Source organism: Phocoena sinus, chromosome 13 (assembly GCF_008692025.1).
Source record: "Phocoena sinus isolate mPhoSin1 chromosome 13, mPhoSin1.pri, whole genome shotgun sequence".
NCBI lineage: Eukaryota > Metazoa > Chordata > Mammalia > Artiodactyla > Phocoenidae > Phocoena > Phocoena sinus.
The window spans coordinates 6123364-6138144 of record NC_045775.1 but is presented as its reverse complement, the minus strand read 5'-3'; the positions used below and the strand labels follow the sequence as shown (position 1 = coordinate 6138144).

At 40.3% G+C, this 14781-nt stretch overlaps 1 protein-coding gene across 3 annotated transcripts in view; it reads left to right on the top strand.

Annotated features, from left to right (window-relative positions):
* MBOAT2 (membrane bound O-acyltransferase domain containing 2) overlaps positions 1–10014 on the top strand; it is a 120150-nt gene extending 110136 nt beyond the window's left edge. For all 3 annotated transcript variants that reach the window (XM_032653270.1, XM_032653272.1, XM_032653271.1), the window contains 5 exons: positions 191–294; positions 2906–2970; positions 4266–4398; positions 7032–7183; positions 9778–10014. In XM_032653270.1, the coding sequence (XP_032509161.1) occupies positions 191–294; positions 2906–2970; positions 4266–4398; positions 7032–7183; positions 9778–10003 (680 nt within the window). In that variant the 3' untranslated portion in view covers positions 10004–10014. The remainder of the gene's footprint in view (positions 1–190; positions 295–2905; positions 2971–4265; positions 4399–7031; positions 7184–9777) is intronic.
* The last annotated feature ends 4767 nt before the right edge of the window (positions 10015–14781 follow it).

Sequence of the window (14781 nt, the reverse complement as noted above, 5' to 3'; positions counted from 1 at the left end):
AAACTGTTAGGAGAGCCTAAAAACTGGATCAAGGCCCATTTTATTATAATATCATATAAAAATGAGAATGAATCTACTTTGACTGTTTAAGAATTAAAGATGATAGTATAGGATAACGTACATCTTCTGGGAGAACATAGTAGTTTGTTACATAGGTTTGTAATAGTTTCCTTTCCTTTGTGTATTACAGCTGATGCTATCAATAATGCGGCAGGCTTTGGATTCAGAGGATATGACAAAAATGGAGCAGCTCGTTGGGACTTAATTTCCAATCTGAGAATTCAGCAAATAGAGGTTAGTAAATCATTAAGAAGTTGGTTACCATATGACACTTTAAGTAGTATAATTTGCCTTCATAGGTTATGATGTGATGTCCCAAGAGTGGTACTGAAAGATTTGTAATAATAATACTCATTCTTTCAATCAGCCAATATTTATTGGTCGTCAACCGTGTGCCCCAGGCCCTGGGGAGCCGGTGAATAAGATCAGTACAATCTGGGCCCTCCTGGAACTTTAATCTAGTGGGGGTTCCAGGGATATAGAAAGATTGGCTGTGATCAGAGAGGTATAGGGCGTTTCTGAGATAGGAGGCCAGCTTAGACTAGTGAGGTGATTGAGTGTGTGTGTGTGTGTGTGTGTGTGTGTGTGTGTTAGGAGGATGGGGCTATGTCAGGCAGAAGGCGTCACCCTCCTGAGACAGTGACCTTTTAGGAGGGTGCTGTGTAGGTCCAGCATGATGGTGACCTCAACCAGGGTAGTGGCAGTGGGGCTGGAAAGACATAAACACACTGGACACTGTTTAAGAGACTCAGCAGAACTTGTTGATACGCTGGAATCAGCAAGAGAGAACGAGTTATGAATCATGCCCAGAGGTCTGGTTTAGACCGCTGTGTTCACCGTGGTACCTTTCACTGGGGTAAGGAGCAAGGAGAAGGCTCAGTTTTGAAGGGAAAGGTGGTCTGTTCAAATGTCAGACTTACCCGAGTGGTCCAGCAGGCCAGTGAATGCTGAGGCATGGGCTGAGATTGTAATTTGGGAACTATCACACTTCAGGTTTTGGGAGGAACCACGAGAGTAGTCATGAGGGACACTGAGGGGGTGGGATGAGACGAGAGCCCCCAAAGGAGCCCCCATCTTACAGGCCAGGCAAAGGAAGGCATGCGGGAGGAGGTAGCTGGAGAGAAGAGAGGAAAACCAAGAGCAGGCATTGCTCTGCAAGCCTGTGTAAGGGGTTGTTCCCGATGGGAGAAGTTACCAGAACTTTGGGTGAGAGGCTGACCGGGAACGAATAGTGAGCGGAGCAGCTGGACCCACTGCTGGACCTTGGCACCTGCAGTTGTGGGACCACAGGAAATACAGGCCTGATCAGGGCTCTAGAGCCTTCTGCTGTTAGAAGGGACCCAGAAGATAGAGAAGTAAGTTAGACACCAGGGCCAGAAGCGGGGAGTGCCACAGGACCAGTGACCCGATTTTCCGCACAAATGCATGGCATGGGAAAAGTGGGGGGCAGAGAAGGGCTGTTACACATTAAAAGAGACATCAGCCAGACGTGCCATATGTTTGGATCCTGACTGACCCCACCAACTGGAAAACCATGTTTTTAAACCGTCAGGGGTATTTGAATACAAAACGGATATTGGATGATATTAAAGAATTATTGTTAATTTGGTTAGATCTGGTCATAGTTTTTTTTTTTTAATTTATTTTTTAATTTTTTTTGTAACATTATTTTTAAAAATTATTCTTATTTTTTTTAAAAAAAATATTTATTTATTTGGCTGGGCCAGTGTTAGTCGCGGCCCGTGGGCTCCTTAGTTGAGGCATGCGAACTCTTAGTTGCGGCACATGGGATCCAGTTCCCTGACCAGGGATTGATCCTGAGCCCCCTGCGTGGTGGGAGCGTGGAGTCTCAACCACTGGACCCCCAGGGAAGTCCCTGATCATAGTTTTTTTTTAAAGGTCCCTATTTATTGGACATAAATTCTGAACTATTTACAGGTAAAATAAGATGTCTGGTATTTGCTTTGAAGTACCCTTAATGGTGTCAGTAATAAAATGGGGAAGGACAGGCGAAAATGGATAATTGTGGAAATTGGGTGATGAATATATGGCCGTGTTTTAACGTTTTGTTCATTATTGCCAACTAAGGAGCTTTTGAGACTTTTTTTTTTTTTCCTAATCAGGCCCCATGAAATTTTAATATCACAGATACATTGTATATCTCTTTATATCCTATATGTATATATGTGCCTTATTCATAAAAGAGTAAGATTTTTTGCCTCTTAAGAAGTTTTCATCCTCAGATTTTGATGAGAGCAGTAAATAACGGACCAGAGAATCTAAAGTGGTGAGAAGTGCAGAGCCAAGGAGGGATGGTTACACAGGGAAGGAGTAGTGGCCAGGAGACCAGAGCTTCCCTCTGAGATCGGAGGGTGGCATTAGTGGGGGAAGCTTGAGTGAGGCACTGGAAAGGTAGGAAGATGTGCAGACCACTCCTCCAGGGGAAGCAGGTCCTGGGAGGCCAAGACTCCTAGTAGCTGGGGAGGGAGGCACTGGAGGAAGTGAGGCTGCACCTGATGGGGCGTCCAGTCCGGCCCCCAGTGAACGGCCACTGAAAGGTCATTCACCTGCTCCATCAGGAGTGTCTTTGGGATAATTCCATGACAACCCCTGTAAGTGTTAACACACAGGAGAAAATGGTGAGAACCCATTTACCTCACAGATGTTCCCTCCAGTAACTCCTTTTATAGAATGATGTTACTCTATTAGAAAAAACGGTGTTAAGGAAAGAGATTGTACACTACCATCATTGTCAAGTAATGTACTCTTAGCACAGTAAGATGTTACTTACCTTTAAAGCTTCATTATTTTGTCGGCCAAAGAAGAAAGTTCCTTTGTTTTTCAGATGTCAACAAGTTTCAAGATGTTTCTTGATAATTGGAATATTCAGACAGCTCTTTGGCTCAAAAGGTAAGCTCCCTCAAGAACCGTCATCAGCTGAGCGTTGGCCTCTAGTTCTTTTTTTTTTTTTTTTTTGACCTCTAGTTCTTGAGGCTGAGCTTCACTGGGTTCACATTCTTAACTAAATTAAATTAACGCTGTGACCTTGTGTTAACCAGGAAACAGAGTTAAGCAGGGTGCTACCAGGTCAGAGAACTATTTAGACGTGAGTCGTGAATGTAGCCACCACTGACCTCGTAGCCTGCCTTGAAACGTGCCCACCAAGGTTTGAGATCACCAGTATGTCCCTCATTCATGGGAGATTTGGCCAAACAAAAATGCCTACACAGCCACCGTACGTATGCCCTAGATTTTACACAACGCTTCCAGTTTTAAAATATTTCAGGACAACAGACCTTTATATGTTGGGCACGGGACGCAGAGACCCAGCCTCTGCAGTGGCAGGTCACCATCTTGGTACAAACTCGGCAGTCATCTCCATGTGCTGCCCCCTGTCGTGAGGATGATGAGAGAGTGAGGGATGCGAGAATGAGGGGCAAAGAGGCGCCTGTGCTGAGAATTATGAGGGCTTGTCACGTGCACATGGGGAAGGCAGAGGACCGATTACAAAAGACGGAGTTAGGACACCGCGCAGAAGCTCCCAGTGGTCCTTCCGCCTTGTTCTTGATGGGACACACTGCCCGATCTTGAGTTTATTTCATAAAAGACTGCTCCTGTGATGGGAGGGCTCTAAGCACCGTTCTGTGTAAAGAAGCCTTCTTTTGTCATGTCCTTTACGCATGACAAGTTCAATCCCTTTACTTCTTGAAATATGCAAAACACATTATCATTGCTTCATGGTGCCTTGCAGTCTCCCCAGTGGGTGCAGATTTTCCAAGCTAACCTGTTGTGTTATTTTTTGTTGTTATATTTTAAATTTGATACCTTAGGAAAATCTTATTTTCATCTGAGTTCTCTACCTGTGACAGGAAAACTTTACACTGAGCACAGCCTACTTCCCAGAAGACTATTGTTAGATCAGTTGAAAGTTGTAAATGTTACTAAAGAAAATAATAAAATAATGTAAAATAAAAATAACTTTTATATTTGTTAAAGTTCTTCTGTGCATAGTATGGACTCCCAAACACTAGAAATGATCATTTTGGCCATTACGTGTACCGGTGAAAAGATGGAAATGAAATTTCTTTTCATTAATCTGATCCCTAATAGCCATAGCCTCCATTCTCCTAGCTCCTGACCAGGAACAAGAGTGATCGTTGTGGACTTGATAAGTTCTAATCACTCATGTTTTCCATGGTTTCCAGGGTGTGTTATGAGCGCACCTCCTCGAGTCCAACCATCCAGACGTTCATCCTCTCTGCCATTTGGCATGGGGTGTACCCGGGCTATTACCTGACTTTTCTCACGGGAGTGGTGATGACGCTGGCAGCGCGAGCTGTGAGTATGAGTTCCTTCTCATCCTGCAGTGCTGGTCACGTGACCTGGTGTCAAAGGCCCAGTGAGCCTCTTACCTACCGGGCAGCCTTGCTCCTTTGGCCGGGTCACTGCTGCAAGCTGGCTGGGAGGTGCGCCTGGCATGCGTGTTGAGTGTGCCTCGCGGGCTGCGCACTCGGCTCATCTGAGAGGAAGGCCTGGCCCACAGAGGCCTCCACACCATGTTCCTCGTTGTCACAGAATCTTCGGAAGGATTGCTGAAAACTGGGTGAAATAGAGATGACCAGACGAGTAGGTTTATTTTAGAGATGTTTCCTGAAAACTACAGCCTTTGAGTCCTCTTTTAGATGAAGAGGGGACCGTGGCCAGGCCTAGATAACGTGGACGGGCCATTCCCCGTGGCGGACACCAGTGCGAAGCAGGCCGCAGGTCTGTAGGGTATTTGAGACCTAGTGTATTATCTGGGAAACAGTTGAGGAATTAGGTTGGTGACATGGGAAAGAGGGGGGCAGTTTAGTGTAAGTCCTTGGAAGTCAATCGGAGGAAAGTGACGTGACAAACAGTGTTTGAACAAGCTTCTTACGTCACTTACACGTGAGGTGGCTTCATTTAACAAACTAGCAGATGCTTATTGTATTCAGTTTTAAGGTACCTTGGAGATATATGAGGTAAATGTCAAGAAGTATTAACTAAAGGCTATTCTTCTGTGGTTTGTAGTCTAGGGGCATAAGGTGTATGTATGTATGTGTGTAGGTATCTGTCTGTATGTGGGGGTGTGTGTGTGGGTACATATACCACAAGGCATATATGATAGATTCCATCGCTTTTATGGATAGTAAGTACCATAGGTGTTTAGAGGGAAGGAAATCCTTTTTGGTTGGGTTGACTAGAGGTGGCCCCAGTAGGAAAGTGTGCTTGGATTTGGGCTTTGAATGATGAGTTATTTCAGTAGAGACTGAAGCGTAATGGGGGAAGAAAATGCCTTTCTAGGTGTAGAAATGACATTAGCAAAACCAAGTTAGGAAGTGTGTGGTGTATTTGGGAATGACGAGCAAATCTGGTTGAAGCAGAGCCTTCATGTATGTCTAAAGGGTGGATGATTCTGGAAAGGAAGAGGGCAGGGGCGGGGTGGGGCTGGAGGGAGAGGAAGAGGCCAATAATAGAAGAACTTGAACAGCAAACTGGGGAAGAGCCTAATCCTCATTCTGTCCCACATCAGGGAGTCAGGGAAGGTGGGTGAGGGTGGAGATGGGATGCTGAGAGCCATGCCTTGGGAAATGGATTTGCCCCGGTGGACAGAAGGGGAGAGAGTGCAGGTAGCTTTTGCCGCCTTCAGCAAGTCAGGAAACCTGGGTAGCATCCTGCCAGTAAGAGTGCTGGTCTGTGTGTGGAAGAGCCACTAACCTCAGACTGCATCCCCTCTGAAGAACTCGCGTGGCATCTCAGCAGGGCCATGCTTCACCTATAACCATATTAGGCGAAAAAAGCGGGGACACAAGAGAAAAAAAATAGTGTTTGGTTAAGTTTGCACATTTCAAAATTGAAATGTTTTGACTGTTTTAGAAGCCAAAAAGTATTAAAATAGTGGTTATTAGAAAGCACTTTTTTCCTGAGAAGCCCTTCCCAATTTCCCCTAATGAATGATGTGTGTAATTGCCATTCATTTTAATAAGCGCTCTTTGACCTAAGCTCAGTGTATAATAGCTGTCTTTCACAAATGCAGAGGTTAACGAAGAGGAAGGATGTCTCCTTTCATTGTAGTAGAAAAACTGATCACGGGGTGAACCTTATTTACGTATAGGCAGACATTGCAGATTCGGTTCCAGACCACGGCAATAAAGTGAATATTGCAGTAAAGGGAGTCACACGAATTTTTCTGGTTTCCCAGTTCACATAAAAGTTATGTTTACACTATTGTGTAGTCTAAGGGTGCAATAACATTATGTCTAAGTGTACGTACCTTAATTAAAAAATACGTTATTGCTAAAAAATGCTAACCATCACCTAAGCCTTCAGCAAGTCATAGTAATAACATCAGAGGTCGTTGATCACACAACACCATTACAAATATAATAATAATGAAAATGTTTGAAGTATTACAAGAATTACCAAAATATGACACAGGGTCAAGAAGTGAGCAAATGCTGTTGGAAGAATGGCTCCAGTAGACTCGCTCGACACAGGGCTGCCACACACCTTCAGTTTGTAAAATCCGCCGTATCTGCGAAGCATGATGAAGTGAAACACGATAAAATGAGGTGTGCCTGTACTGTAGTTTACAAAATATGATTTAAGGAGCTCTAGGAAGTGTAATTTTTAACTCTCGGGGGGGAACTTTTAATTTTAATACCACTTCACATCTACAGAAAAATTGCCAAGAACTCCTATACGCACGCCCTTTACCCAGATTCACACATTTTGCTCACGTGCTTCCCCATGCACTCTCCATATTTTTTATACATACGTGTATTAGTTTTTTCTGAACCAGATCCAGCTTTTCCCATAGTAACAGTATCATTTTAGATGCCCACCAGCAACGTACGGGAGTTTCGCTTATTCCACATCCTTAAAACAGTTGATATAGTCAGTGTAATTTTATAAGCAATGTTAAAGGTAAATATTTTTGTTTATTTCAGGTGAGAAATAACTTTAGGCATCATTTCATCGAACCTCCCCAACTTAAATTATTGTATGATGTCATAACATGGATAGCAACTCAGATAGCAATAAGTTACACAGTTGTGCCATTCGTTCTTCTTTCTATAAAACCATCATTCATGTTTTACAGGTAAGTGTTACTCTTAAAAATATGCCATCGGAAATTTTAAAAAAAATTTTAATTGAAATATAGTTGATTTACAATGTTGTGTTAGTTTCAGGTGTGTAGCAAAGTGATTCAGTTATTTACATATGTATGTATGTATGTGTGTGTGTGTGTGTGTGTATATATTCTTTTTTAGATTCTTTTCCATTGTAGGTTATTACAAGATACTGAGTACAGTTCCCTGTGCTATACAGTAGGTCTTTGTTGTTTACCTATTTTATACATAGTAGTGTATATATTTTAATCCCAAGCTCCTAATTTATCCCTCTCCCACCCTTTCTCCTTAGGTAACCATAGGTTTGTTTTCTGTGTATGTGAGTCTATTTCTGTTTTGTGAATAAGTTCCTTTGTATCATTTTATTTTATTTTATTTATTTTTCATTTTAATTTATTTTTAAAAGAAAGCTTCTTGCTCTTGGGTAGAATAGAAAAATAGTACCCTAGCTTGTTTTCTGCAGTTAACTGCATTGTCAGTTACTTTAAAATCTTAAACCAAGCAGTCACAAGTTTATTTATGGAATGATTAACACCACTCAGACCTCAGATGAGAGTGTGATTTACGGCGAGGAGTATCAGCTGGGTAACCCTTGCTTCAGATCTCAAAGGTTACACTGGGCAGTAGAGCTCTTCTTCCTACGCTTGGATGTGAACTAGATGATTGTGGTGGTCATTTCACGATATATACATATATCGAATCATTATGTTGTACATCTGAAACTAATAATGTTATATGTCAGTTATATCTCAATTAAAAAAAGAGAGAGACTTCAGACTAGCTTTGGCCCACAAGCCGTAGTTTGCTCACCCCTGCTCGAGAGCCAAGGTTTAAGAGTTTATTTGTTGAAGCGGAGGCTTAAGAGTCACTGGGGATATTTTAGGGACGGAAGTAAAATATATCCTCTGACAGTCACCAGTAATGGTTGGTAAAGTCCGTGGAACATGAGATCAGCTATAAGACTGCTAACTCCCAAAGGAAAGGAAAACTTAAAAAAGATGAACAATAATGAATATGATGAAGCAGTTAAAAAACAGCATAGCTTGTTCTTTATAACGAATTATTAATTCTCTTCATTTCTTCAGTCAAAAGATAATAAATTACTTGCATTTCATTTATTGGTTCCCTTTTCACTCTTTTATATTTCATTGGTACTTTTTCATCTCTACATGATAGAAATTATTGTTTTTGTTGGTTTCTTTTTGGCGGTACGCGGGCCTCTCACTGTTGTGGCCTCTCCCGTTGCGGAGCACAGGCTCCGGACGCGCAGGCTCAGCAGCCATGGCTCACGGGCCCAGCCGCTCCGCGGCATGTGGGATCCTCCTGGACAGGGGCACGAACCCGTGTCCCCTGCATCGGCAGGCGGACTCCCAACCACTGCACTACCAGGGAAGCCCCAGAAATTATTGTTTTGAATTCCGTATTTTGTTTATCTGTCTATCTTCTCTCCCTCCCCCACCAAATTCCATTCCCCCCATAGTAGATAGTGGTATCTTTGAGATCAAAAACTATTTTCCATTACCCTAGCATTTAGAATGACAGCACAGAGTCATAATAATCATACAGGAAGACATAAGTAACTCCTACTAAAGTGTCCTTTTGAACAGAATTATTACATATGTCTAAATGTGACTGAGCTATTGGTTGGATTTTCTGTCTCACGTACTTTGTTCACAGGCACGGGCACTTACAGCTATAGAACCAGGAGGTCACATTTGGTTTATATTTAATTTGAGGCATGATACTTCTAATAATATCTTTAATAATGTGCCCTTTATTTTGCGACCTTTATTTTGTAACCATCAAGAAGCAATATTGCTTATCTATTACATCATTGGAATATTTGTAACGTAATTAGGGACAGTAAATAGCAGGCAAGGCTATTACTGTCCCTTTACTACCTCCATACTTTGCTCAATATTTGATTCTATGGATTTGAGAGGTTTTTTTCAGATCTCTGCAGCTATTAATAAGTACATTTTTGTTTTTGTTCTACTTAGTCCTGGCCTTATGACCTTTACAAAGGAATGCAATATGACATCTAGTATGAGTGCTTTATAAATACCCACTGGCATACATGGTTAGAGTTTCATCTAAGGAGGATGGGTAAAAGAATAGTGTAGGGCTTCCCTGGTGGCGCAGTGGTGGGGAATCCACCTGCCAATGCAGGGTACACGGGTTCGAGCCCTGGTCCGGGTAGATCTCACATGCCACGGAGCACCTAAGCCCGTGCACCACAACTACTGAGCCTGCTCTCTAGAGCCCGCAAGCCACAACTACTAAGCCCACAACGCCACAGCTGCTGAAGCCCGCACGCCTAGAGCCCGTGCTCCACAACAAGAGAAGCCCCCGCAACGAGAAGCCCGTCGACACAACTGGAGAAAGCCCACGCGCAGCAACGAAGACCCAGTGCAGCCAAAAATAAATAAATTAAAAAAAAAAAAGAATAGTGTAGTAAATATACACATCCTAGGTGGGGCTTGTGACATTTTGACAACTGTCAAATTAAGTCTTGTTAATTATCAGAATTTAATAAAGTAAAGTTTTCCTTTTTTTTTTTTAGCTCCTGGTATTACAGCCTTCACTCTGCTGGTATCTTAGTATTATTGTTGTTACCGGTGAAAAAAACTCAAAGAGGAAAGAATACACATGAAAACGTTCAGCTGTCACGATCCAAAAAGTTTGATGAAAGAGGAAATTCTTTGGGACAGAATAGTTTTTCCACAACAAACAATGTTTGCAATCAGAATCAAGAACTAGCCTCTAGACATTCATCATTAAAGCAATGATGGGGAAAGCACTCTGATGGTTATTTTTTGTCTGTTAACAGAAACCAATCTTAGCACCTTTCAAGGGGTTTGTGTCTGTTGGGAAAGAGATCACGTGGGGGGAAATCGGACAGTTTTAGGTAGGGAATGCCCTGTATACCAGCTTGAAAATGGAGTGAAAGACCCCTCCCATGCCATGTCCCTGTGGGCCATGCCTTATCAAAAATGTTTCCATTATTTCAATGGGCACTCAGGACCTCAGCATATGTCCATAGGGTCATAAGTGTGCCCTGCTGCTGAATGTATGTTGTGTATCCCAAGGCACTGAAGAGATGGAAAAATAATTGTGTCAATCTAGATGATTGAGAAAAATTAACTTTTCCAAATGAATGTCTTGCCTTAAACTGTCTATTTCCTAAAATATTGTTTCCTAAATGGTATTTTCAAGTGTAGTATTGTGAGAACACTATTTCAATATTAGATGTTGTATGCTGCACAGGAATTCCGGAGGAATTTGAACAGGATATTTAAGACTGTGGATCCTTTAAAATGCAATAAACATCTCAGTATTTGAAGGGTTTTCTTAAAGTATCTCAAACGACTACAGTATGTTGTGAAACTGTAAAGTGAAGGATGCCGATTTCCTGGAGAGTTTAATTACCCTGTGTCAGGCAGAGAGCCCTTCAAGGAAGGATTTCTTAAACATAATTAAAGGTCGGTAATGTGATATTTTAAGCTATTTTTCTTAAAAAACAAACAAACAAAAAAAACCAAAAAAAAAACAAGGGAGAGAGAGAGAAGATGACAAAGGAAAGAAGGAAGACGTGAATGAAGAAAGCACTGCGGGGGCCGGAGCCTGAGCCAGTGGCAGCTGTGACCAGCGCACACAGGTGTGCAGGGCAGGTGACCGATGCTCTGCAGAAGTGTGCTCTTCATCCCTATTTATCTGAGTTCTTTGTGATTCTGTAAGACATGAAAGTTTAATAACTTTTTATTACGTTGACTTTTAAAAGAAATGTATCAAGCATAAATTATATAGAATGATAAAAGGATTGTGAAAATAATAGTGGGAGATTGCTTGAAGGTTTTGAAAGAGAAAAATCACTGAGTGAAATTACTCTCTAGCTAATCACTTTTTTATCCTTGACAATTTAATTCGTATTTGGGAAAGCTTTAGGAAAATGAAAACTTAAAGTCATTGGGTCTAAACCACCTCTGTAGAGAATAATATAAATTAGTTTCCAAACTCTTAACTTCTCACATAAAAGTTTTGCCACTAACTCTTGTTAATGAGTTTCAGATTATTTAAGTAGAAAAATGTGCTTTTATCTTATGGGCCGGTTTCACCATAATTAATTTCACCTGAATTGCTGGGCGTCTCCTTTAACCCCACAGTCTGGTGATGCCGCAGTAGCTGAAAGCAGAGGAGTGGGGTGTGATGCCAGCCTGGCATCAGGGCCACGGCCGGAGATGATGAATCACGGCGGAAAGGGAGAAGGATGGGCAGGGCCTTCTGAGTTCACTTTCCTGTGACCCATCTTTTGTGGAATTTATTTTCTTTTTTGCCTTAAACTTTTAAGTGAAATGCAAATAGTCTATCTATGATGAGTCTCTCTTTTTTTTTTTGTCATTAATAAATTTGCAAATGAAGTTAAGGACAGAACAACTCTCTGGCTTAAGCTGTGTAGTATTTCAATTAAAGACGAAAGGAAAAGCAAATGTACTTGGAACTTTTGAGGTCTAATTAGCAAAAATATCAGTGTTCCTTCCCAGAACTTTAGAAATGGCCTCCTCTTTGTTTATGTGAAATGTTTTTATTTTTCTAAAGGTAATTTTTTTTTTTTTTCCACCTGATGATGTTAGCCATGCCCTGTTACCTCCTGGGAAAAGATGGTTTGCTAAATAAATTTTCTGTTTTCCCATGCATTGAATTTAAGCAAACTGTGGAATCTGAGAGACTAGAAAAGAATAATCATGGAAAGTATCTGACCCCCACAATGTCTTCTCCATTTAATTAATGCTGCAGAGAATCTGATCACTATTAAGAAAAAGTAGACACATTTAGAGGTTAAAAGACAAGTCTAGGCATGTCATAAGCGAAAATAAGAAAGTGCGTTAAAAACTTTCTTTTTGTTCGGCCTACCTAGCCATTAACAAATAATCATGATTTAGTTCTATTACCTGACTATTTTTTATTTCTCAGCCTGTAAACCTAATATCACTGTTATCTGTTTTTTTGCTCAATGAAGGTAATCGTAGCACCGCCATCTAGAAAGCAAGATGATTGATGAATTTTCCAATTACTTTGAAGATAATACCTTATATATACAATTTGACTGATTTCCATCCCCCGGATTATCTAGGTTTTTTGTTTTTTGTTTTTTGTATGAAATGGGTTGTGAATAGCTTTTATTTAATTTCGGAGAAATTATAATCACAGGTATACAATCTAGGAGAAAAACTAAAGAAATAATTCTCATTCTCAGCTTGACCTTCCTCCTCAAGAAGAGACTTTTTGTGCTCTATAAACTGAATACATCTACTTGGAGTGTTGTAAGGATTAATACTTCTAATTATAATAGAAGAATTGAAGACTGGTGTATCTCTACTATGTTAAACTTAAAGGGATTCATTGTAATATGTGCTTTGCTTCTTCTTTAATCAACAGAATAGGATTCAGTGCGTATTTATATTGTTTCTCCACTCTTCAGTTGCCATGAAACCACTCCAGAGATGATCAGTCAGCATCATATTTATGTCGATATTTTTGGTTATTATTATACTACTCAGGGAAAAAAAATGGACAAAATACTTATTTTTCCCACAATTTTATTTTTTTGAAACAATAGCAGTTAATTTATTTTGATGTATCTCAGCTGTCACCATTTTACAACCCGCTTATTCTTGGTTTCTAAAATAAGCATTTATAATTGGAACTCAGGGTAATTGAAGAAATTTACTTAGCTTCTAAAATACCCAGCATAATAGAGGAGATTTATTTGGCTTCCAAAATGTCCAGCCACCACTTATGCCTCCACCATACTTTTGCTTAAAAAGTATTTTTGTTACTGATTCCCACCACGTGTGACGTTCACATACAGGATTTCCACAGGTACCAGTTTTGAGAAAAATTTTTCAGTAAAAAGAATGGTTTTAAAAAGTAGAGGTAACCCACGTTGAAGCACTAATTGTCCTGGGAGGAGACCTGGGTATTCATCTGGCTCAGTCATTAGTGAGCCTTGTGACTTGGACGAGTGACCTGTCCTCCAGCCGAAAGTTCCTTAATAAGCCCAAAGGGTTAGTTCCAAGAGTTTGTGACCAGTTGTGTTTGTAATGAATGGAAACCATTAGCAAGATCTGTAAGAGTCACGAACCGGGGCAGATTCACCACAAGATTATCTTCATGGTCACTTATTTTTACTACTTGAGCTAGAAGCCCTGACTTTTCACGTTTTTTGAGGCAATCAGAAGGCGTGCAGCGTACCATTTCTACTGAATACAGCCCTTGAAATGAATCTTTCATAACGAAATGGTCTCCACTGAAGGAAAAGATTTTCTCTTTTTGATTTCTCTGCTTTTTTGGTTTCTGTGTGTGCTGTGTACAACTGAGGAATATATATACTAAAAACTATGTTATATGAATTATCAATTTTCCTGGACAGGGTTTACCACCATATAACTTCTCAAATTTTATTTCATTCAAAGATATTTAAAGAATATTTAATTGAGTTATACCTTATTTTAAACTACAGAAAAAATTACTTTAAAATGTTGACATTAAAATAATTATAAAATTTGTACTTTTATTCGAGGACTAGATTACACTTGGGACAAAAATCTTTCCTATTTAAAATGTATACCTTGTAAATGTTCATTTGTAAGTTCATGAACAACTCTGGACGTTTGTGCTTTTTTGTTTCCTTATTTTAAATTGTCCAAAATTATCAGTTTATTGATTTGAAGAGTTCTGCGTTTTAGTCGAAAGAAAAAATTACTTGAGAGAATAATTGTTTCAGAATGGTGCCTATTGTTGCTGTGTCAGGGAAGCATTTGTCCAGAGGTTTAGATATGAACCAGTATTTCGTAGAGTTTTATTCAGCCATCAATAGTCCATCCTGGCTGACACTGAATCCATCATATTTACCAGAGGTGCAGAATTCTAAGTAACACTGTGAAATGTAGTCTTAACTGCCCTCCAGGACTTTATAAAAACTACAGGTAACCCAGGGTACATTTAACGAGTAGCTGATCGTTTAGACACTTAAATTAGATGCTGGAAGTTCTGCTTTCTACAGCCCTTCCTTGTAAAAGTGTGTTTGTATCAGTGCACACTCCTTATGCTGAAAGAAAAGATTTGCTTTAAAAAAAGAAATTTCACTCTGAAATATGGATTTGAAAGACTAGGATGCAGAGGGTCTGTTAGGATGCAGAGGGTCTGTTAGGATGCAGAGGGTCTGTTAGGATGCAGAGGGTCTCTACCGTGTTTTCCTGCAGCACCACTTAGTCAAATCTATTTATAGTAACTCATTACAGAAGACAATTTTAAATGAAATTTTCCATGTTGGCATTTTGTAGGACTGCTCTTAGAATCAACAACTAAGCTGCTTTCTGAGCTCTTGTACAGAGGATGCAGCCAATTACATTTTACTTGGTGGGCTGCTTAATAAAGTTTTATATATATTTTCAAATAATATTTATTTTAATAGGTTTTTAAACGTTATGCAAACCCCAGTAAAGAACTGACAAGCTTCTAGAGGTCATCGATTGGGGAGACTTTCTGAAATCGAGCCTAAAGACAC